Raw genomic sequence first — 25,977 nt, forward strand, 5'->3', positions numbered from 1 at the left:
GTCAGGAGGAATGGGCCAAAATTCACCCATCTTATTGTGGGAAGCTTGTGGAAGGCTAACCGAAACATTTGACCCAAGTTAAACAATTTAAAGTCAGTGCTACCAAATACTAATTGAGTGTATGTAACCTTCTGACCCACTGGGAATGTGATAAAAGAAATCAAAACTGAAATAATTCATTCTCTCTACTATTATTCTGACATTTCACATTCTTAAAATAAAGTTGTGATCCTAACTGACCTAAGACAGGGGATTTTTACTAGAATTAAATGTCAGGAATTGTGAAAAACTGAGATTAAATGTATTTGGCTATGGTGTATGTAAACTTCCGACTTCAACTGTATGCATCTGTTGGTCACAGATACCTTTTTTTTTTAAATGGTAGGGGCGTGGATCAGAAAACCAGTCAGTATCTGGTGTGACCACCATTTGTCTCATGCAGTATGACACATCTCCTTCGCATGGAGTATATCAGGTTGTTGATTGTGTGGCCTGTGAAATGTTGTCCCACTCCTTTTCAATGGCTGTGCAATGTTTTTGGATATTGGCGGGAACTGGAACACGCTGTCGTACACATCGATCCAGAGCATCCCAAACTTGCTCAATGGGTGACATGTCTGGTGAGTATGCAGGCCATGGAAAAACTGGGACATTTTCAGCTTCCAGGAATTGTGTACAGATCCTTGTGAAATGGTGCGTGTATTGTCATGCTGAAACATGAGGTGATGGCGGTGGATGAATGGCACAACAATGGCCCTAAGGATCTCATGACGGTGTCTCTGTGCATTCAAATTGCCATCAATAAAATGCTAATTTGTCTGTAGCTTATGCCTGTTCATACCATAACCCCACGCCACCATGGGGCGCTCTGTTCAAAACGTTGACATCAGCAAACCGCTCACCCACACGACACCATGCACGTAGTCTCCGATTGTGAGGCCGGTTGAGACGTACTGCCAAATTCTCTAAAACAACCTTGGAGGCGGCTTATGGTAAAGAAATGAACATTCAATGCTCTGGCAACAGCTCTGTTGGACATTCCTGAAGTCAGCATGCCAATTCTGTGGCATTGTTGTGATAAAACTGCACATTTTAGAGTGGCCTTTTGTCCCCAGCACCAGGTGCAACTGTGTAATGATCATGCTATTTAATCAGCTTCTTGATATGCCACACCTGTCAGGTGGATGGATTATCTTGGTAAAGGAGAAATGCTCACTAAATACAAATTTGTGCACAACATTTGAGATAAATAAGCTTTTTTTGCGTATATGGAACATTTCTGGGATCTTTTATTTCAGCTCATGAAACATAGGACCAGCACTTAACATGTTGCGTTTATATTTTTGTTCAGTGTATGTCTCGTCATCCGTCCCAGCCTCCGTCATGGTCTGAAAAATTGCATTTTCCCCCTCTCCTTTCTATCATTTTAATTACTATTAAATTCCTATGTTTGAAATTTGCTTGTCGTTATTTAAATGTGTTTGGAGTCAATTCAGACGTGCGAGAATTAAGATGAAATTAGAGGAGCTGAGCAGAATTTGGAGCATCAGCGACAGGGTGGCAAGGCGCTGAATGCAGAGAGAGAGAGAGAGATGGTGTATAGGCTGGACGGCCAGGGATCCCAGTCTGGGGGATGGGGGTGGACAAGTGGAACACTCTGGATTTGGCAATCGAGAGGTACTCTCCATCCACCCACGCATGCGCTTCAGTGTCCCTGTCTGACTGTGTGGGGGGGGGACAAGGTGAATCCCTCCTTGAAACACCTGCTGGGCTTTATAAACCAGACTCTCCTCCTCTCCAGTGCTGCGTTGGGCTCCAGAAAGCCGTGTCACCTTTCATTAGCTACCGCTCTCTAATCCCCCGCGAGTTGTCATCCATTATTTATGAAGCCTCATCCGGGGGCCAGAAACCCCCCCACCCCCACGTCCTCAGGCGTCATCCCCTCCATCGCAGACTTTGAAAAGTGCCTGGCAGTCAGTCAGTCTGCTGTCTTGTAAAGGGGGCAGGGGGACACCTTCTTACCTGGCCCTGCAGTACCTGACTGTCTGGACTCTGGAGGAAAGGGATGTTTTTCCTGTTGAAATAACCCCAGGGCCAACAGAGCAGCATTGACATTAAAGCCAGAGATCGGCCCAATGGGTAGCGTCAGGGGGAGTGTGGTGGTGTGTAGAAATGCTGCTTAGCACAGTGCTGGGGGATCGGCTGGGGGGGGGGGGGGGGGGTGTAGTACACGGCGGTGGCCACAGGGTGACAGTGTGGACTAGTGAATTTCTCTCCATAGTCAATGAATGGCGGTGATAAGAGGAGGACTGATCTGGCGAAGCTTTGAGACGTCTGATCGGCTAAGATGTCGAAGTTCAGCGCTAGCCGTGTGACTGTTTCCATACATAGATCTCTGTGCAATGTATCAAAAGGATAACTGCACCTGTGTATAGTTCCTCTCTCCCAGACTTCAGTGTAATGTAACTGAGAATGATGTAATGAAACTGAATGCACTTGTATGATTGCAGACTGTGTGTCAGATCTGTTTAGATCTCTATCTATTGTTAAACTAACATGATAAACACCTCCGAAATGGAAATGAAGTCGTCACCTTGCAATTGGGATTTGTTGCTGTTTTTGCAGGTGTAAAAAATAAACATCTTCCACCTGCACTGGCCAGCCTCCCACCTCCCTCCCACCCCCCAAACAGACAAATCATCTGACAGAATAATTCCCTTTGAGTCAGCCAGCCTCGGTCTAGTGCTTCCTCTCCTCTCTTTCCCTTTCCTCTCTCTCGCTCTCTCGTTCTCGCTCTCACTCGTCTTTCTATCGTTCTCTCTTATCTCTCTCTTTTTCTCTATCTCTCTCGTGCTCTCTGTCTCATAGTCTGATTGACTGACAGGTAGGCGTGTATGAGGCAGGGCTGCCGCCATGTTCCCCATCCAACAAGCAGCGTTAAATGTTAATGAGCGGGCTGAAGTGGGCCCCCGATGTGCACACCCTAACCTTTCTCTAATTGAGGATGTGCTGGCATAGCGGCACACCGGGGCACCTTGTTACGCTCGTGCCTGGCGGCCAGACACAGCCCGGAGAGCTACTGTCATCCCATGTCTTCCTTATTTTTCAGCAGCGAAGCGACGTGTGGTATGGTGTTGCGGAGGGGAGCGAGTCGGCAGGCAGGAGGAGGGCTCTTTTGATGGTGACCTCCCCCACCCAGGCTCTGCAGTGGTACATCAGGGATAATAAGTTTAGAGAGAGATGACTACTGTACTGTAGCACGCGGCATGGCTGCTGTCTCCAAAGAGTGCCCGGAATCAAAGCCCCAATCTCCGACGGCGTTTCATGTGTTGAATGCGCGCAATTAGTTTCTCGCTCTACAGTCATTCAAAAAGGGAGAGGCGCTACAGTACATAGTGTCTAGCCTCGTGAGAATTGTAGGCTTGTTGTGCAACTGTTAGGCGAAACAGACTGGACAAAATATTTTGGTTTCGCAAGCCGAAGAACAGAAATGATTTATGATGGCGTACAATGGTTCATGCTGTAGTTTGTTTATATACAGTTTTAGATGCTTATCGTATGTTGTTTCTCTCCTCCCCCAGCCTCAAATACTACAGCCTTCCAGGCCATGGCCCAACAGCGTGCAGCAACCCCAGCCCCAGGAAACACTAACAAGCTCAGCCCACACCGAGGCCCCCCGAGACTCCTTCAACCCTGGCTGTGGGGACTCGGCCAAAATGATCCCTGCCCCTAGCCTCCCGCAGTCCCCCGGCGCTCTGAAAATAGCCTCCATCACTAAGAGGCCACAGGAAGGCTCCACAACCAACTCCACCCAGACGTCCATGGCAGGCTTCCCCAGGGTGGTGAGAGGAATCCAGTGTAGGAGCAGTCTCAGGCCGGGCTTCACAGCTCCACAGTCCCGGCTGCCCCCACCTCCCTTCAGAGGTCTGCCCAGCTACAGCTCCGCGAACCAGGCCTCTGCCTCCTCCCAGGGCCCTGTACTTCCGGCCTGCCCCCGGACCAAAGCACCCAGACAGACTCCAGGCCTCAGAGAACCAGAGATTGGCGGACTCAAGGCCAGAGGTCTAGTCCATCCCAGCCTCTTACGACTTCCCAAGCCAAAGAGCCACTGACCGCTATCTCTCAACTCTCAAACATTGCCATGTAGCAAGACCACTCAGCACCACCTTCTACCCATTCAAACCCAAAAGATCTGACTTCTTCTAAAGGTTTCCAGGCCTCACCTCAGCAAGGTTACAGTGTCTACCCTGTAAGAAAGGAAGACTTGTAGATTATATCCAAAATAACAAACTAGGTGGTTCAAGCCCTGAATGCTGATTAGCTGACAGCTGTGGTATATCAGACCGTATATGGGTATGACAAAACATTTATTTTTACTGCTCTAATTACGTTGGTAACCAGTTTAAGCAATAAGGTACCTCGGGGGTTCGTGGTATATTGCCAATATACCACGGCTAAGGGCTGTGTGCAGGCACCCCGTGTTGCATCGTGCTTAACAACAGCCCTTAGCCGTGGTATATTGGCCTTATACCAAACCTCCTCGGGCCTTATTGCGTAAATAAACATATGACCCCACAGACTATTTTAGCTAGCCTGCTGCGCTTCCAGTAAGACTCACTCAAGGTCCGAAATAAAATTGACCCGTGTACATTTGGTAAATGCCTTGTACAAAGGCGTCAAGCGTAACACAATAATTGTTTTTCCCCTCCAAAAACACGCTTCAGTACAATCTGTCAAATCAAATTGTATTTGTCACATGCGCCGAATACAACCGGTGTAGACCTTACCGTGAAATGCTTACTTACAAGCCCTGTGCAGAGTGTTGTCTAGATCAGTTAAATGCAGATATTGTTTGTGTGAAATGTTGTTTCAAAGTGTGAACTTTCAGGATGCTTGACACTTTTACAGTCCCTCCAGAACTTTTACTCTCTGGCCAAAACGTATCCCAGATGATGATTCTGCATGCATAGGGACACCGCAAGTACAACTATCTGGCCTTAATATAGCATTTAGGTGCCCTAATACTAGTTGACTTACTGAACTACTACATGATACCTGTATGTAGTTGTTGCGCCTAGTATAGCTATTGACCTGATGTACTCTCTGAACAGTGTCCTAGATGAATGAAGACAATATTATAACACAGAAAAACGGTTACAGGAACAGAGAATCCCTCTTGACTTGAGGGAGGAACACTTTTAGAAGTGCAGATATTTTGGTTATATAGACTAAAGAATTGAGTTACATCAGATATTGTCCCTCTGGCTAAACTGGGGAGATTCTAACAACTGTGTTAGGTTCTAAAGTTCCCCTTGCCACTTCTCAGTATTACTTCTCTCTGGTTTCAAAACACCTTTATTCTTTCTGCCTTACGTGTTTTGGTGCATTTTCAAAAGTAGCTGTAGCTACCACTGTCTACCGACAGTCAGTCAGTCTGTCTGTCTTGTCTGTTGCAGTTGGATTGAGACACAGGGATAACAGAGATCCATCCGGAAGGAGCCATCTTGTGCAGTTGGTGCTCTGACAGAGCTGTCTTTGTTTCCCCGTGCTTCCGTAATGAGAAGGTCTAGTTTGGTAGGTAGGAAGAGGCCTCCTACACGCTACTGTAATGACGCTGCAGAAGAGAAGAGCTCCGCTTCTTGATGTGCTTCAGGCCAGGGCCCTTAATAGAAGGGGACAGAAAGAAAGAAAAATAAAGAAAAGGTCCTAGCATGAAACAATATTGCTGTTATAGTGTGCAGGCTTGTGGTGACCATGTGATTCCGTAGTGGTGTCGGTTCCAGTTGGCATGGTTACGCGGCCGAGTGGCTCGGCAGAGGGGTGTGTTGATGTCAAGTGGTTGAAGCACATGCTCAGTGTGTCCCTGTCAACAGCAGGGCCAGACTCATTCCTACGGTATAACACCCACCCTCCATGTCTTCTACCATACCTTCTTCTCTCAGTCCTTCCCCAAAGGGTCCCATTGAGTGTGTCACAGTGGGCCAGCGTGTCAAGGAGGGTAGAGAGGGATACGACTCTCATTCCTCTTCTTCAAAGCCATAATGTCTAACTACTTCCTGGTCCGTCGCTATGTTTAGTCCTAGAGAGCTTTAAGTAGGAGCCTAATGGGCGCCATTTATACCCTTGACCGATCAGGTCCTTATTTCCCTTATGTCATAACTGACCTTTTTGATCCCAAGTCTTCTGATTGGTTGGCTCAGCATACGTTGTAGAATGCTCTGAGAGGAACAACATCACCCAGTCAACACAGTCTCAAAGATAAGATTGAGAATGCCTATTTCTGTAACTTAATTTGGTCAGTCTTCTTCCCCCACTAAAGCTTTCCATGCTTTTCTATGCAACACAGTTGTGCCCTACTCGTGGAAGATAAGTCTCATTGGTACATAGTTGTGGACAATGTGCTGTTGGCCTTCATGGACCCCTCATTATGATCCTATGTTAAGCCAGCTGTAAAGTGTACTTGATATCCCAAGCACTTGTCTTGCTGCCACACAGCTCTTGAAGTATTTGTCTTCCCATTTCTAAATGATTGAAAGCCCCATAAAGGTCATGTGCCCTTGTGTTATATTTGTCAAGCGTTTCCAAGTACATTCGGCAGCATTCCTAGCCTGGTTCCAGATCTGTTCAGGCTTTTTCTAACTCCATTGCTGTCATTGTCAAGCCAAACGTGTTTGTCATGATGATGAGTGTAAAGGAGTTGGCATGATGCACAAACAGACTGGCAACAGCAACCCCACAAAGTATGTACATGACATCACTCCAACAGTCCCGGGACATGAGAAATGTCACTCCAAATCAATTCTCCTATTTGGAATGCAAGGCTGCTTCCCCATCCCACCCAGATAAGAACAACATGCTTTTTCTACATTTCATATCTTCAAATGATAAACAAACAATAAACTAACTACTATTTGAGGACCTGTAGGGAAGAGAACGAGATGGATTTGATCAATTCCTGTTTGACAGTGAGAGTCCTTGATTTAAAGGATTTAGAATATTCAGGGGTGGAAATATTTTTAGATTAACGAGATCTTAACAGAAGCTCAACGTATTTACCTCTGAGAAGTTCTCACCCAAACCCCCCCCCCCAAAATAGTGACCTAAAGTTATTGAAAAGGGTTTATTATTTATTAATAATGCATTATTATTTTCCGGTTGTCTAGCTTTGGCTTACCATAATATGGTATGTAGATTGAACAAAAAACTTGCCCTTGAATTGACTGTACGGCCAACAGGATATCATATGGTCATGTAGCAGCAATACTCTTCTTGTGTATTACAAAAGTGCCTGCTTTTGTGACTTCAATTCCCGTGGTCCTGAACATTTGGTGTGATCTTCATCTCTTTGATTAAACTAGGACCATATAGATAGTTGGGTATGTCGATGAGTGACTGTTCCTCCTGGAGGAATGGAACAGTACGGTAGAGTAGGCCCAACTGTGTTTGCTGAAAGGAGAGAGTGAGTCTGCCTTGGGTTGATAGGTATATCCCTTTCTGTATCCCTCCGCCCCTCTACAGGGTTCAACACAGGGTTATGCGTTATGCCCGCGCAGCCTAGCAGATGTTAGACTGCCAGTCACACTTAGTATTTCCTGTCACAGGCTCACTCTCAACACATTCTGACTGGGAAGGGCAAACCTGTTTGTCTCTTTCTCACTACAGTAACATTCTCTGTAACACAGGCCAGGTTAGTGGAGCTACAGTACTGTATTTGGAAAAGCAGGCCAAGCTATGCTTCCAGTGCTGACAGCTCGCATGCTTTGATGCTCTCTGGTGTGCCTCCTCTTTCTTGTAAGCAGTCTTGAGGAGATTTGTCTCTGTGTTGCCGTCTCTTTCCGACTTCCCAAATCTCAGTTTTAAGGCTCTTTTTACTAGCTTTTTTAAATGTATGCATTTTTATTGTATTTATATTTTAGAAATGCTGAAACTGTAGTTTCATTGAGGAAATGACATTGTAAACAGCGGGATGTGTTTCCCGCTCATTACCATCTGTTCAGGTAATGTTCTTCATTATTTCATCAGGGTGGTCTTAAACACGGGCTGCTTCCCAAATGGCACCCTATGCCCTTTTATAGTGTTCTACTTTTGACCAGAGCCTTATGAGCCCAGAAGTTCCCAAAGTAGTGCACTATATAGGGATTAGGGTGTCGTGTGGAAACGCGGCAACTATCACACCAGGCAGACAATGGTCGTGTCTGAAATCTGTTTTGCCTGCTACTTACCAAAACGACATACTGCGTACTAATCATTCTACAGTACATACTATTTAGAACGTACTGTTAAGTAAAAATGTATTCAGTTAGTGAACAACAAATATCTGAGAATGCGTCAAGTAATGCACAATTGTGTTTGTTAGAGTCGTCCCCTTTTTCTGATTATCTGCTGTGGCTCTGAAAAGACAATTCTCGTCCTCGATAGCATGCAGCTATTCATACTAGATTAAAAGCCAAAATGAATGACACCCTGGCATTTAAAGCAAACAACATTTTCGAAATGTCACATACTATAAAACGTTCTATTTTCGCATACCTAATCAGCCTGCTATTTAGAACGCAAGTACAAATATTGGGACACGGCCGATATGTCTCCTCGCTACCAGTAGAACCTCTACTGTAGAAGGACTACTGGCATCTGTCTGGTGGTTCATGGCCAGATTTAGGATCATAGAAAAAACTTCTGTCACTCAGAGTAAATGAACCAGTTATCTTATAGGTGGGAAGGGTTCAGTTTGGGGTCCATAATCTTTCGCTTTGTTGTAGTCTAATATTACTGCTGTAAACGTACAACTCCATAACACGAGTATATTCAATATGCAGTACAGTATAACTTACTGTACTGTCCTGTTCAAGTCCTTCACCTCGCTAGCCATCACATTGACTGTACTGTAGAACTTATTTTTCTCACCTATGACAGGAAACTAAAATGGAGAGAGTCTGCTCTGAGGATCGGTTTCCTTGTGTTTGTGTTAATCTTCCTGCCAATTCTGTTTTACTTCCATGTTTGCTACACTGCTATTTAATTTGTGCAATACAATAATGATTGAAAACATACTGTTGTACACAATGCTAATTATTTATATGTATATGACATACAATATATTTATCTGTGTGTAATTGTCACGGAATTCTTGAGCTTGTCAAAAAAAAGAGAAAGCTCAATCTGAAATGCACTTTAAATGATTGTGTTGAGAGGCTTGGAACATGAAGGAATGAATTTGAAAACATATTGAACTGCTTTCTGTTTAGATCTGGCTCCTTTTTGCTGTGATATCTGAGGTTATGGAGTGGCTGAGCGCTCAAATAAAGACTGCACCAAATCTACAGTGTCGCTCTCTCACTATGGGGTTGGTGGTTGTGACAGGATGGTATGAGATGATTGGATGAGGAGAGAGGGGTGTGTACAGTAAGAGAAATGGTGGAACACGAGGGTGGTAAGAGATTGGGGGAATCGATAGGCTAGGGTGAGGTGAGGGGTAGAGATGATGGTATTCTTTCACCCAGGATGTGAGTAGTATAAAGTAGGACTCTGTGGTCAACATCAAAGACCCACCACCCTATTGTACAGTAGGTGGGGTTATTTTCTGCTCATGCATTCTCATTTTGACGCCAAATCCACCACTGGTGTGCGTGGCCAAAGAGCTCTATTTTCACGTCATCCAAAAAATGTAAACGCCTGGAATTTGCTAAACGGCATTGGCACTTGGATTGGAACCGGTGCTTTGGTCAGATGACAGGAAAATTAATCTCTTTGCCCACGCACACCAGTGGTGGGTTTGACGTCAAAATGTTTTGGTGCTATTTTGTTTCCACTGGTCCTGGGACTCTTGTTAAGGTCAATGGCATCATGAACTTGTACCAGGACATTTTAGCCAAAAACCTAGTTGCCTCTTCCAGCAAGACAATAACACCAAGCAGACATCAGAATCCACAAAGAAATGTTAATTGGCCTCAAAATCAACATTTTGGCCATCTCAGTCTCCGGACTTGAAACCCTTTGAAACCTGTGGTTTAACTCAAAGGATCTGGGAGGATTCTGTATGGAGGAATGGTCTATGATCCCTCCCGATGTGTTCTCCAACTCATACAACATTTTAGATAAAGGCTCAGTGCCGGAAGGTGAGGTATTGAAAAACAGGTGTCAATAAGTTTGACCCCTACCTTTTGAGGAAAAAATAATATTACTCGTTAAACCAAATATCTTTCTCAGAGAAATTCAAGGACAATTGTATTGGTCACATACATATATTTTGCAGATGTTATTGCAGGTGTAGCAAAACGCTTATTTTTTTTTAGCTCCAACAGTGCAGTAATACTTAACAATACACACAAATACAAATAAAGGAATTATATCAGAATGATTGTCAGTCCGGAATATAAATATATATTAATATGAAGGTGTGTATGGACAGTATATTATTAGAAAAGGTGTGTACAGCAGTAGTTGTATAGGATGAGCCATGACTAGAATACAATATATACAGTGTACAAATCATTAGGAACACCTGCTCTTTCCATGGCAGACTGACCAGGGGAAAGCTATGATCTCTTATTGATGTCACTTGTTAAATCCATTTCAATCAGCGTAGATTAAGGGGAGGAGACAGGTGAAAGAATATTTTTTAAGCATCGAGACAATTGAGACATGGATTGTGTATGTGTTCCATTCAGAGTGTGAATTGGCAAGACAAAAGATTGTTGTGCCTTTGAACAAGGTATGGTAGTAGGGACCAAGGGCGCCAGTTTGAGTGCAACGCTGCACAGTTTCCCGTGTGTATCAAGAATGGTCCACCCCCCACAGGACATCCAGCTAACTTGACACAACTGTGGGAAGCATTGGAGTCAACTGGCCAGCATCCCTGTGGAATGCTTTCGACACCTTGTCGAGTCTATACCCCTACGAATTGAGGCTGTTCTGAAGGGCAAAAGGGGGTACAACTCAATTTTAGGAACATGTTCCTAATCTTTTGTACACTCAAGTGTACATATGAAGTGGGTTAAACAGCATTATTAAAGTGACCAGTGTTCAATGATTATGTACATAGGGCAGCAGTCTCTAAGGTGCTGGGTAGAGTAACCGGGTGGCAGCCGGCTAGTAACAGTGACTAAGTTCAGGGCAGGGTACTGGCCTGAGGCTGGCTAGTGGTGACTGTTTAATGGCCTGGAGATGGAAACTGTTTTTCAGTCTCTCGGTCCCAGCTTTGATGCACCTGTATTGTCTCCGTCTTCTAGATGGTAGCGGGTTGAACACGCCGTGGTCTAAAATAATCTAACTATCAAGGGTGTCAATCATTTCGGACCCAAATGTAGTTTTGCATTCAAGTCGATTCCTTACTAAGTCAGAAAGAGGGAAACTGTCATTATTGGAAGAAGGGATCTAGAGTTTTACTGAGGTAAAAAGTGCATTTATATTTTCATGTGCCCTGAATGTGGCTCCAAGGCACAGTTTCAAGGAAGACATGGCTGTTATATATTTATTACCTCGGTATAAGAGGTAGCCATTGAAAGTCCTGCCCTCCTGCTCTCTTTCTTTCGATAGACTCATGATTGACAGGTAGTCTTCCAACTGAATTGTTCTTAGCCAACTATGTATTAAAATACACACAGCTCTGCTGTAGAGTTGAGTGACAGCTTCATTTCCCACAATTTATGTACAGTCCTTTTCCACTTTCTCTATTCCCAGAAGTTCCCATGAGTGTGGTGTGCCAGTGGCGATCTCCTTTCACCACTCCCACTTTTGGAAGTGACCAATAACTAGGTGTGAGGGCAGTAGCAATTAAATCTGCTTTACCTTCATGCAAAGCAAAGCCTTCAGGCATCACATAGAGCAGTACAGGGGATATGCAGGAGGCCAAACTAAATGGAGAGATCTGCGCAATGAACCTACATAGCGCTCCCATTACTCGCTTCTGCTATGTTTCTCACCATGGGCCACTGCATAGCAGATGTGCTATGGGCCTTAAAAATATAGATTGACAATGAGAAACCACTTTGTATTTCCTGTTTGAACCCAAGGCGAATCTGTGTACCGAGAGTTTCACTTGAATTTCATGCTTTTTATGTTTCAGTGGATTGGAGAAGTAGTCGAGAAGTCAGCAATGTTTTGATAATTGACTGTGCCACAGTAGTGTTAAGTGTCATGAGTGCTACTGTATTAGGATTTACTTTTTGTTCTGCTGTAGTTTTCAGATGAGCGGAAGCAAAATAGCCCCATAACATCAAAATATTACACTGGTCTCTCTTTCTCTCTCTTTTTTTGTCTTCTCTCTCTCTCTCTCTCTCTCTCAGCCATCTTGACACAACTGTGGGAAGCATTGGAGTCAACATGGGCCAGCATCCCTGTGGAATGCTTTTGACACCTTGTAGAGTCCATACCCTGGTCTCTCTTTCTCTCTCAAAACCAACTACAGCTCTACCTGCCAGCTCTAATTTAATGACGTGCTGACTGAAACAGGCTGGGATATAAAATTTGATTATGTTTATATAGTTGTTTTGCGTTAAGGTCAATTCCTTACTAAGTCTGAAAGGCACCTGTTGGAAGTTAGAGTTTTACTGAGGTAAAAAGTACATTTATATTTTCATGTGGCTCCAAGGCAAAGTTTTTCAAGGGAGAGTCAGCAGTTGTATATTAATTATCTCAGCATAAGAGAGGATGTTGTAGTTGAAAGTCCTCTCACTCTCTTTCTTTCAACAGACTCTTGATTGACAGATATTCTTCTAACTTTTGTGCCATTAAACCAAACAATTTCCATGATTGCAGCAAATCATGTGTTTCAGAGAGGCCAAGGCATATAGCCTCCTCTCCTCAGCATGACAAAGGGACTTGAGACACAAACACCCATAATTATCATTAGAGTCCCGGTGCAGTCAAACACGTGATTTTTTGTGTGTTTCATACAGTGCATTCGGAAAGTATTCAGACCCCTTGAATTTTTTCACATTTTGTTACGTTACAGCCTTATTCTAAAATGGATTAACTTGTTTTTTCCTCATCAATCTTCACACAATACCCCATAATGACAAAGCAAAAACAGGTTTTTAGACATTTTTGCAAATGTATATATTACAGGAAAAAAATGAAATATCACATTTACATAAGTATCCAAACCCTTTACTCAGTACTTTGTTGAAGCACCTTTGGCAGTGATTACAGCATTGAGTCTTCTTGGGTATGACGCTTCAAGCTTGGCACACATGTATTTGGGCAGTTTCTCCTATTTTTCTCTGCAGATCCTCTCAAGCTTTGTCAGGTTAGATGGTGAATGTTGCTGCACAGCTATTTTCAGGTCTCTCCAGAGATATTTGATCGGTGTTCAAGTCTGGGCTCTGGCTGGACCACTCAAGGACATTCAGAGGCTGTCCCGAAGCCACGCATGCATTGTCTTGGTTTCTCATGGTCTTAGAGTCCTTTAGCTGCCTTTTGGCAAACTCCAATCGGACTGTCATGTGCCTTTTACTGTGGAGTGGCTTCCGTCTGGCCACTCTGCCATAAAGGTCTGATTGTTGGATTGCTGCAGAGATGTTTGTTCTTCTGGAAGGTTCTCCCATCTCCACAGAGGAACTCTGGAGCTCTGTCAGAGTGACCATCGGGTTATTGGTCATCTCCCTGACCAAGGCCCTTCTCCCCCGATTGCTCAGTTTGGCCGGGCGGCCAGCTCTAGGAAGTCTTGGTGGTTCCAAACTTCTTTTTCGATATAAGTATGATGGAGGCCACTGTGTTCCTCTGGGCCTTCAATGCTGCAGATATGTTTTGGTACCATTCCCCATATCTGTGCCACGACACAATGCTGTCTCGGAGCAATACGGACAATTCCTTCGACCTAATGGCTTGGTTTTTGCTTTGATGTGCACTGTCAACTGTGGGACCATATACAGTGCCTTCGGAAAGTATTCAGACCTATTGACTTTTTCCACATTTTGTTACATTACAGCCTTATTCTAAAATGGATTTAAAAATAATAATTCTTATCAATCTACACACAATACCCAGTAATGAAAGGTTTTTAGAAATTGTTGCTAATTTATTAAAAATACAAAACTGAAATATGACATTTACATAGGTATCTAAACCCTTTACTCAGCGTTTCTGCACAGCTATTTTCAGGTCTCTTCAGAGATGTTCGATCCGGTTCAAGTCCGGGCTCTGGCTGGGCCACTCAAGGACATTCAGAGACTTGTCCCGAAGCCACTCCTGTGTTGTCTTAGCTGTGTGCTTAGGGTCATTGTCCTGTTAGAAGGTGAACCTTTGCCCGAGTCTGAGGTCCTGAGTGCTCTGGAGCAGGTTTTCATCAATGATCTCGCTGTACTTTTCTCCGTTCATCTTTGCCTCGATCCTGACTACTCTCCCGGTACCTGCCGCTGAAAAACACCCCCACAGCATGATGTTGCCACCACCATGCTTCACCGTAGGGATGGTGCCAGGTTTCTTCCAGAGGTGACACTTGGCATTCAGGCCAAGGAGTTGAATCTTGGTTACATCAGACCAGAGAATCTTGTTTCTCATGGTCTGAGAGTCTTTAGGTGCCTTCATTTTCCAAGCTGTTTAAAGGCACAGTCAACTTAGTGTATGTAAATGTCTGACCCACTGGAATTACAGTGAATTGTAAGTTAAATAATCTGTCTGTAAACAATTGTTGGGAAAATGACTTGTGTCACAATTCCAGTGGGTCAGAAGTTTACATACACTAAGTTGACTGTGCCTTTAAACAGCTTGGAAAAATCCAGTAAAAAATGTAATGCCTTTATAAGCTTCTGATGGGATAATTGACGTCAATTGGAGGTGTACCTGTGGATGTATTTCAAGGCCTACCTTCAAACTCAGTGCCTCTTTGCTTGACATCATGGGAAACTCAAAAGAAATCAGCCAAGACCTCAGAAAAACAATTGTAGACCTCCACAAGTCTGGTTCATCCTTGGGAGCAATTTCCAAAATCCTGAAGGTACCACGTTCATCTTTACAAACAATAGTACGCAAGTATAAACACCATGGGACCACGCAGCCATCATACCGCTCAGGAAGGAACTTGTGAAGATGCTGGAGGAAACAGGTACGAAAGTATCTATATCCACAGTAAAACGAGTCCTATATCGACATAACCTGAAAGGCCGCTCGGCATGGAAGAAGCCACTACTCCAAAACCGCCATAAAAAAGCCAGACTACAGTTTGCAACTGCACATGGGGACAAAGATCGTACTTTTTGGAGAATGGTCCTCTGGTCTGATGAAACAAAAATAGAACTGTTTGGTCATAATGACCATCGTTATGTTTGGAGGATAAAGGGGGAGGCTTGCAAGCCGAAGAACACCATCCCAACCATGAAGCACGGGGCTGGCAACATCATATTGTGGGGGTGCTTTGCTGCAGGAGGGACTGGTGCACTTCACAAAATATATGGCATCATGAGGCAGGAAAATTATGTGGATATATTGAAGCAGCATCTCAAGACATCAGTCAGGAAGTTAAAGCTTGGTCACAAATGGTTCTTCCAAATGGACAATGACCCCAAGCATACTTCCAAAGTTGTGGCAAAATGGCTTAAGGACAACAAAGTCAAGGTGTTGGAGTGGCCATCACAAAGCCCTGACCTCAAGCCTACAGAAAATGTGTGGGCAGAACTGAAAAAGCTTGTGTGAGCAAGGAGGCCTACAAACCTGACTCAGTTACAACAGCTCTGTTAGGAGGAATGGGCCAAAGTTCACCCAACTCATTTTTGGAAGCTTGTGGAAGGCTACCCGAAACATTTGACCCTGTCACGCCCTGACTTTAGTTATATTTGCTTTCTTTATCATTTGGTTAGGTCAGGGTGTGACAAGGGTGGTTTGTTTAGTTTTTGTATTGTCTAGGGTTTTTTGGTTATCTATGGGGTGTTTGTATTGTCTAGGGGTATGTAGGTTTATGGTGGCCTGAATGGGTTCCCAATCAGAGACAGCTGTTTATCGTTGTCTCTGATTGGGGAGCCTATTTAGGTGTCCATTTTCCATGTTGTTTTTTTGGGTAGTTGTCCATGTTTAGTTGCCTGTGAGCACTACGTTGGCTTCACGTGTCGGTTGATTGTTTTGTTGGCGACATCGTTAAATAAACAAGTATGTACGCTCAAAACGCTGCGCCTTGGTCCACTCCTTTAAACGGCCGTGACAGACCCAAGTTAAACAATTTAAAGGCAATGCTACCAAATACTAATTGAGTGTATGTAAACTTCTGACCCACTGGGAATGTGATGAAAGAAATAAAAGCTGAAATAAATCATTCTCTCTACTATTATTCTGACATTCTTAAAATAAAGTGGTGATCGTAACTGACCTAAGTCAGGGAATTTTTACTAGGATTAAATGTCAGGAATGTGAAAAACTGAGTTTAAATGTATTTGGCTAAGGTGTATGTAAACTTCCACTTTAACTGTACATACATACACACTGCATATATATACATACATACCGTATTTAGACAAAAAAAGAAACCAAAGTCACTTGAACCCACTCTAACACAAAGAGAAGATTCATATGGTAGACAAGCCTATACACAATCAACCACATAGAAGCTAAATATTTGTACTATTTAATTATAGGTAGCCCTTTTTCTTTTATACCAGGCTTTATCCAAATATTCCACAAAAGGAAATACACAATGGACAAAAAAAACATTTAAATTTCTCCTCATCACTCAGCCACATAATGCCAGGGTCTATCTGATGTGCATTCTGGAATAAGAGCAAGCATATATCGTGGTAGAAAGGGCAATAGAAGATAAAATTAGTTTCATTCTCTATTTCTTCAAGGTCACAATAATGACTTCAAATCAAATTTTATTTGTCACATACACATGGTTAGCAGATGTTAATGCGAGTGTAGCGAAATGCTTGTGCTTCTAGTTCCGACAATGCAGTAATAACCAACAAGTAATCTAACCTAACAATTCCACAACTACTACCTTATACACACAAGTGTAAAGGGATAAAGAATATGTACATAAAGATATATGAATGAGTGATGGTACAGAACGGCATAGGCAAGATGCAGTAGATGGTATAGTGTACAGTCTATACATATGAGATGAGTAATGTAGGGTATGTAAACATAAAGTGGCATAGTTTAAAGTGGCTAGTGATACATGTATTACATAAAGATGGCAAGATGCAGTGGATGATATACAGTACAGTATATACATATACCTATGAGATGAGTAATGTAGGGTATGTAAACATTATATTAAGTGGCATTGTTTAAAGTGGCTAGTGATACATTTTTACATAATTTCCATCAATTCCCATTATTAAAGTGGCTGGAGTTGAGTCAGTATGTTGGCAGCGGCCACTAAATGTTAGTGGTGGCTGTTTAACAGTCTGATGGCCTTGAGATAGAAGCTGTTTTTCAGTCTCTCGGTCCCTGCTTTGATGCAATTGTACTGACCTCGCCTTCTGGATGATAGCGGGGTGAACAGGCAGTGGCTCGGGTGGTTGTTGTCCTTGATGATCTTTATGGCCTTCCTGTGACATCGGATGGTGTAGGTGTCCTGGAGGGCAGGTAGTTTGCCCCCGGTGATGCGTTGTGCAGACCTCACTACCCTCTGGAGAGCCTTACGGTTGTGGGCGGAGCAGTTGCCGTACCAGGCGGTGATACAGCCCGACAGGATGCTCTCGATTGTGCATCTGTAGAAGTTTGTGAGTGCTTTTGGTGACAAGCCGAATTTCTTCAGCCTCCTGAGGTTGAAGAGGCGCTGCTGCGCCTTCTTCACAACGCTGTCTGTGTGGGTGGACCAATTCAGTTTGTCCGTGATGTGTACACCGAGGAACTTAAAACTTTCCACCTTCTCCACTACTGTCCCGTCGATGTGGATAGGGGGGTGCTCCCCCACATAGTCTTTCCTCTTCCGTTTCACCACAATACTGACCTGTTTCAATACGCAAAGGCAATATCCCTGATTTTACCTGTTTCAATATGCAGAGGCAATATCCCTGATCTTACCTGTTTCAATACGCAAAGGCAATATCCCTGATCTGACCTGTTTCAATATGCAGAGGCAATATCCCTGATCTGACCTGTTTCAATATGCAGAGGCAATATCCCTGATCTTACCTGTTTCAATATGCAGAGGCAATATCCCTGATCTTACCTGTTTCAATATGCAGAGGCAATATCCCCGATCTTACCTGTTTCAATACGCAGAGACAATATCCCTGATCTGAACTGTTTCAATACTTAGAGACAATATCCCTGATCTTACCTGTTTCAATACGCAGAGGCAATATCCCTGATCTTACCTGTTTCAATACGCAGAGACAATATCCCTGATTTTACCTGTTTCAATACGCAGAGACAATATCCCTGATTTTACCTGTTTCAATACGCAGAGACAATATCCCTGATTTTACCTGTTTCAATACGCAGAGACAATATCCCTGATTTTACCTGTTTCAATACGCAGAGACAATATCCCCGTACTTACCTGTTTCAATACGCAGAGACAATATCCCTGATCTGACCTGTTTCAATACTTAGAGACAATATCCCTGATCTTACCTGTTTCAATACGCAGAGACAATATCCCTGATCTGACCTGTTTCAATACTTAGAGACAATATCGCTGATCTTACCTGTTTCAATATGCAGAGGCAATATCCCTGATCTTACCTGTTTCAATACGCAGAGACAATATCCCTGATCTTACCTGTTTCAATACGCAGAGACAATATCCCTGATCTTACCTGTTTCAATTCGCAGAGACAATATCCCTGATCTTACCTCTTTCAATACGCAGAGACAATATCCCCGATCTTACCTGTTTCAATACGCAGAGACAATATCCCTGATCTGACCTGTTTCAATACGCAGAGACAATTTCCCTGATCTTACCTGTTTCAATACGCAGAGGCAATATCCCTGATCTTACCTGTTTCAATACGCAGAGACAATATCCCTGATTTTACCTGTTTCAATAGGCAGAGACAATATCCCTGATTTTACCTGTTTCAATACGCAGAGACAATATCCCTGATTTTACCTGTTTCAATACGCAGAGACAATATCCCTGATCTTACCTGTTTCAATATGCAGAGGCAATATCCCTGATCTGACCTGTTTCAATATGCAGAGGCAATATCCCTGATCTTACCTGTTTCAATATGCAGAGGCAATATCCCTGATCTTACCTGTTTCAATATGCAGAGGCAATATCCCTGATCTTACCTGTTTCAATACGCAGAGACAATATCCCTGATTTTACCTGTTTCAATAGGCAGAGACAATATCCCTGATTTTACCTGTTTCAATACGCAGAGACAATATCCCTGATTTTACCTGTTTCAATACGCAGAGACAATATCCCTGATCTTACCTGTTTCAATATGCAGAGGCAATATCCCTGATCTGACCTGTTTCAATATGCAGAGGCAATATCCCTGATCTTACCTGTTTCAATATGCAGAGGCAATATCCCTGATCTTACCTGTTTCAATATGCAGAGGCAATATCCCTGATCTTACCTGTTTCAATATGCAGAGGCAATATCCCTGATCTTACCTGTTTCAATATGCAGAGGCAATATCCCTGATCTTACCTGTGCACATAGCAATCTCTTGTTTTTAGATAGGTTACACATAATATATCTCACACACAAATTCACCCTTAATCAAACAAAAGGTTCTCCATTTTGGTTTATGATTAATCTCCACCCATTTCTTTTCATATTGCATCAACAGTTTTTTTTCCATCATATCTATGTCTCCCTTAATTTGGTTTTCATACAGATATTCACAGTCAGACTGTTGCAAAAGGTAAAACATTTCAATTGCCCAGATTGCCCTATGGATAGATCCCATTAAAAAACTTTACTAGCTATTCTGGCAGCCTATTCCAAAGTCTCACCATACACGCCTTTCATCTTACCTCACAGGGTTCCCAGCCCATGTCCCCAGTTATTGCAAGTATAGGTGCAAACTTGTGGACACCTAAAAAGTAACGTACTGCTCAGTTATGAACATATTTTAAAAAATACCTGTTAGCACCCCACACTCCTGCTGAATAATCCAGAACAGGACACACGCATGTCTGATACAGTTGAATACGTGACATAACCAATATCTTTCAGTGGTTTTGTTTCTCCTATAACCCCCCTCAAGAGCTCTACTTCCTGAGTCGGGCAGATACATGCCATTTCAGAACATAGAAAGTCATTTGGCACATTTCCTTTCTTACATGATGTGTTTTTGTCCGGTTTATCATGAATCTCCATCTTTTGCAACAATTGACTGCATATAATAACATGTTCTGCAGGTCTTGTTCAGTTTCTGCCATCATAATAATATCATCAGCATATTAAAGGATACTTAGCATTTTGTCATCATAACTTACTCCAATATTTAACTGTTTCATTTCTTTTGCCAAATCATTTATAAACAAAGCAAACAAAGTCGGTGATAAGGCATCTCCTTGTTTTACACCCGAGGGTGTGGGAAACCAATCTGTATGATATTCATTAACACGCACACAAGCAATTGGTATTTTGTAAAGAGACTGGATTGCTTGATAACATTTTCCACCAACCACTGTCTTTAACAAGTTAAAAGATCCCTATTTACAAAATCAAAAGCTTTCTGGAAATCAATGAAACATGCAAAAGTAGGATCCTTTTCATGTAGTCTATTTCTAATTATTGTAGAGACCGAGAAGATATGATCTATACAGGCTCTGGATTTACGAAAACCATTTTATTCTTCCACCAGAATGTTTTGGTCCTCCAAAAATGTAATTAGCCTATTGTTGAGGATGGATGAACATAATTTATAAACCGTACATAATAAACTTATGCCTCTGTAGTTCAGTGGCACTCTCGGGTAATTTTTTTAAAGATTTGGGAATATGATTCACTATAGACTTATACCAAGTGGATGGCAGTATACTGTCCTCAAAACAAATTTAGAGCAAATCATATAGGACGTCAATTAATTTAGGGGATTTTAAAAGCTCATTAGGCAGTTCATAAATGCCAAACGCTTTCCCATTTTGTTGCAGCGGCAATCCCCTTAACTTCTGCCACAGACAGCTCCTAATTTAAGTATGGGTTACATATATACGAGGGTTCTAACATTGTATTTTCCATTTTAGTTCTCAGGAAACATATGTCTTTATAAAATTCTTCCTCAAAATATGCCACATTTTCATTACCTGAGAACAAACTAGCAAACCCCTCTCCTACTTCTTAAGTACCTGTGTAATATCAGAGTTCAGCCCCCCCCCCTGCTCTTCCCTGACTTCCTTTGGAATTTTCTTATGTCGTTTTGATCCTAACTTGTTTATTTGGCACCAAAACTGCTGAGGATTTCTTGTCTGTATCTCCTCAAGGTGTAATAACTGCCCTCTCTGATATCTCAGTTTAAATAGGCGCAGTCTTTTATCAAACACATGCTGTTTTTTCTTCAATTCCATCCTACACTGTTCTCTTGTTTTTCTATCTTTACAGTGTAAAAATAAGTACTCCGCCTTGCGCTTTACTGAACATAGATCCCTTAGCTTATCATTCCAATAACGCTCGTTCGCCTCCTAAACTTTCCTGGACTTGGGGGTGTATTCTTTATTCCCATTTCAGAATATATAATATCACAAAATGTTTCATATCTCACATCTAAATCAGATGGTGTTTCTTGGCATCTTTCCAGAGTTTTGATGACTTCCACCAGAGCTCTACATGCCATTTCAGAACATAGAAAGTAATTTGTCACATTTCCTTTCTTACGTTTAGGCCAATGCGGGGTATGTATCTTTTGCCACGTGTGATGCACAGCAATACCTGGTTGAGAAAGTTTGTGGCCAGCAGAAAATATCATAAATAAAAGAGAATGATCAGGAAGTCTACTTTTTTCTCCAATTAAGTCAAAACATCCTCATTCTTCAAACATCTGTGAAGGAGATAACACCTTAAATTCAAAACAAGTTTCCAGACAGTCCTGGAGGGTAACTATATAGTCCACCACAGCTTTTCCTTTGCCAGATATGGATGTAAGGTTATCGCATAAGGGGCATATCCTTCCATTAATGATACACATTTTAGAGTCCCGAAAGGAATTCTAACAGGGTTTCCACATGATGATTAACAAAGTCATCCAAAGCAACACGCGATGGAATATCATCAATATCATTTATATAGTCATCCAACCTCCCAATTCGACTGTTAAGATCCCCACATATGTAAATAGCATCTGCTTCTATATATAGTTATACTTGACTTAACAAGTGACTATAGAAGGAGGATGCATCTCTATCCGATGCGGACTGTTCAGGTGGCAAACTGCATGAAAACACAACAAAACAATAATCTGACTCCCTATGCTCGATGCGCAAAACAATAATTCCTTCTATGGCTTTATCAATAATTAAAATGTTATATGCTTTCATCACATCAGACTTTACACATATTCCCACTCCCCCAGAGCCACTGGAGGCTTTCACATTAGTTTTTCTGTTGTGTCCATACCATACATACCCTTCAATATCAATAGTTTCTTGCCGACGCACATGCGTTTCATTTATTGAGATAATGTCTGGGTTTAAGGATTTTAGTATTATTATTTGTAATTTATTGTTCAATGTTGTTCCTATTAAAGTAAGGGAAATCAACACTGAAAAAACCCCAGACACATCATCATTTCAAACCCTTCATTCTGGGTTGTACAATCCACTTAGTATGGTAATACTATAATCATAATAAAGGTCATACTTCTCTTAATAGGAGTGAGTATCAAAAGAATACACACATACAGAAGGGATCTGTAGGTTCAAAGGTGAATACATCTCTCAATGTTAACCATTGTTTCCATATATCTTACCACAATTGTGTTGCATTGACCTATGTTGTCACTAACTGTCCCTGGGACATCAACTTAGTCAAAATATAAAACCCAGTTGTTTAACTTCTTGACGCTAGGGGTCAGATTATTATATATTTTTTTTTAAATAACGTTCCCAAGGTAAACGGACTATTTCTCAGGTCCAGATCGTGGAATATACATATAATTTACAGATTAGGATAGAAAACACTCCAAAGTTTCCAAAACTGTCAAAATATTGTCTGTGAGCATAACAAAACTGATTCTGCAGGCGAAAACCTGAGAAAATATAACCCGGAAGTGATATTATTATTTTTTTATCTGTGTTTCCTGGGCAGTCTTTCTTCCATTTAAAGGGGTATCAACCAGATTCCTTTTCCAATGGCTTCCTCAGGCCATAGTTTCAGGCTTTTATTTTGAAAAATGAACGAGATTTTTTAAAAGTAGTCAGCTGTCCTCTGAATAGTTCCTGCGCGCGAGAGGGGAGCTCCCCATTTTCCCTTTCTCTCTTATTGAATAGGTTACGGTCCGGTTGAAATATTATCGATTATGTTTGTTAAAAACAACCTGAGGATTGATTATAAAAAACATTTGACATGTTTCTACGACCATTACGGATACTTTAAGGAATTTTCGTCGAACTGAACGAGGCTGTAGTTCTCAACATAACGTGCAACCCAAATTGCTTTTTGTTATAAAAGTAATATTTATCGAACAAAAATAACATTTGTTGTGTAACTGGGAATCTCGTGAATGCAAACATCCGAAGATTATCAAAGGTAAGCGATTAATTTGATTGCTTTTCTGACTTTCGTGACCATGCTAATTTGGGGCTAGCTGTTGTAGCATTGATTGATACACTCACAAAAGCTTGGATTTCTTTCTCTAAAGAATATTTTCAAAATCTGACACGATAGGTGGATTAACAACAAGCTAAGCTGTGTTTTGGTATATTTCACTTGTGATTGCATGATTATAAATATTTTTAGTAATATTTCTGAATTTGGCGCCCTGCAATTCAGCGGTTGTTTAGGGAAATGATCCCGTAATCGGGATCTGTGCGCAGAAAGGTTAACAATTCTGCTAAGACCTTCAAAAGGTTGGTGCTGGCTCATCAGCTCAGTGTTCCACATGATGTAAAAAGGTTAAGGGTTTAGATGACCTTACCTTCAACTTGTTAAAAGAAACAACCTTCAATCATTACTCATCGTCCGTATCTACAGGGGTAAATGGTGGCTCATCCAGAGTGGGCATCTAACTCTTTCTCTATCCTCTGGAGGAGCAGAAAACATGATAGCTGTTTTCTTACCAGCCAGAGAGGTGCAGATCGCCTTACAGCATGTTAATAACGTTTCACAGGGAAGAGAAAGAGAACACGTTATAACAGTTTCACACCAACCTTGCTAAGAATGAGATTGAGGCAAGGTTAGCCCAAGCTACAATCTAGTGTCTCTTCTCACATTTTTAGGGCACAGTTCTGTCTCTAGAAGCCTTCCCTTTCCAAATTATAATTATAACTATTGATAAATTATCTAACCCAAATTTAGAATGACAGTCCTTAGTGCTTCACGTTGGTTCTATCACTTTAATTTAATAGCCTAACTTTTCTCATCACCTGTGGTAATGACAGATTGTTATTTCAATGCATTCTTAGTCTAAATGACTATACATTTAGCATTGTGCAGACCTCCACAATCAACCTGATACCTCAAATAAACCATTTTGGATAAGCCTAAATCAATTACGGGCACGGTTGACCACCCTCACTTCACGGCACTCATTCTTCCTTTCCTGGCGTTTCTTCATGTTCTTCTTCACTTTGTCATTTTAATGGCACATGTTCAAAGTGGATGGCCCTTGTTAATGTCTCTCACCTCTCCTCTGTCTTTTACAGTCCATTATGTCTTGTCCATTTTCCTACCAGTACACCAGCAGCATGAGAGAAGTTTGGACTGGATCTCTCTCCATGCTCACTCCACATGGACCCATGTCACACTCCTGAGAGAAAAAGCATGAGATAAAAGGCAGTCGATAGCTTCTGGATGCTGTGTACAGGTTGCTGGCTTGGACTCGGGTCTCACGGTAGAAGTGGTGAAGGACCATGCTGAACAACATTTTCAGCATTTTTTTTAGAGGGGGTGTTGAGGTTCACACTGTTCTGCTCTCGGCCAAATGATCTTCCATGCATCATTAATACCATCTGTGGTCACCTTCACCATAACCTCGAGAGAGGACAGACCAGAACAACAGTTTAGTTTAGGGCATTTGTAATTCAGGAAGTCCAGACTTCTAAGACAAGTGTCTTACAGAATAACAACACACAGTTGAAACCCCCCCCCCCAAAATTGGCTTATACTCCCCTATAATCTTGGTGATCTCACTGCAGTTACAGGTCAGGGAGTCAGAGGGCTAATCCTTAGGGAGAAATCCAACCATCCAGTAGACCCAATCTGGTGAAATTTGTTATTGAAGCAAGACAAAAACAAAGAAAACAAAACAACAACAGCAATGCACATATATCAGTCGAGGTGGGAAAACTTCAATTCATTTGGAGTAACTGTCATCCATTACCAACATCTCTTTTTTTTCCTTTTTACAGGCAGATCAATTTGCATATTTACCAAAGGGCCCCAGGGGACTGGTGATTCCCCCTTGGACACATGACTCACATCGTGATTCATGCATCCCACAAAAACAACAGTTCAAGTTAATTAAATAAAAAATAAACACATTCGAATAAATCAAATAGAATTATCTCTTGATAACTCCATAAGGAAATAATTGTATCCCATAAGGTAATGGTAAAATAGTCTAGAGACAGCTCTCTCCATGTCCTTCCCGTGGTCCTAATTACACATTGGACTCTTGACAAATTATAAACTTCTTCTTAATTATTTGTTTTTACATAGCCCATAAAAAAACAATGTCTGCTGTCTTTCTAGTGAGGGTGATCAGGCCTCATCAGGAAGTCAGAACTGAGGTCAGAGGGCAGTCAGCCCTATTAAGTGAGTGTTTGTTTTCCTGTACCTCAGACATTATTTAAAGATATTTCAAACATTTCAAACATTTATCAGGTTTACATTGGGTTTTTCAGTACATTTCTTCTAATCAAGAGAATTTACATGTGTGCAACCACAACGCTGACAATAGAAACATTAATTTG

General features: G+C 42.0%; 1 protein-coding gene across 5 annotated transcripts in view; it reads left to right on the forward strand.

The window, feature by feature from the left end:
* The window catches only part of ccser2b (coiled-coil serine-rich protein 2b), a 141,675-nt gene extending 132,359 nt beyond the window's left edge, over positions 1-9,316 (forward strand). For 2 of the 5 annotated variants that reach the window (XM_071391731.1, XM_071391730.1), the window contains exon 10: positions 3,582-9,316. In XM_071391731.1, coding sequence (XP_071247832.1) covers positions 3,582-4,112 — 531 coding nt within the window. In that variant the 3' untranslated portion in view covers positions 4,113-9,316. The remainder of the gene's footprint in view (positions 1-3,581) is intronic. The other 3 variants (XM_071391732.1, XM_071391733.1, XM_071391734.1) reach the window with 3 other exon arrangements.
* The last annotated feature ends 16,661 nt before the right edge of the window (positions 9,317-25,977 follow it).

This window comes from Salvelinus alpinus, chromosome 3, assembly GCF_045679555.1.
Source record: "Salvelinus alpinus chromosome 3, SLU_Salpinus.1, whole genome shotgun sequence".
Lineage (NCBI taxonomy): Eukaryota > Metazoa > Chordata > Actinopteri > Salmoniformes > Salmonidae > Salvelinus > Salvelinus alpinus.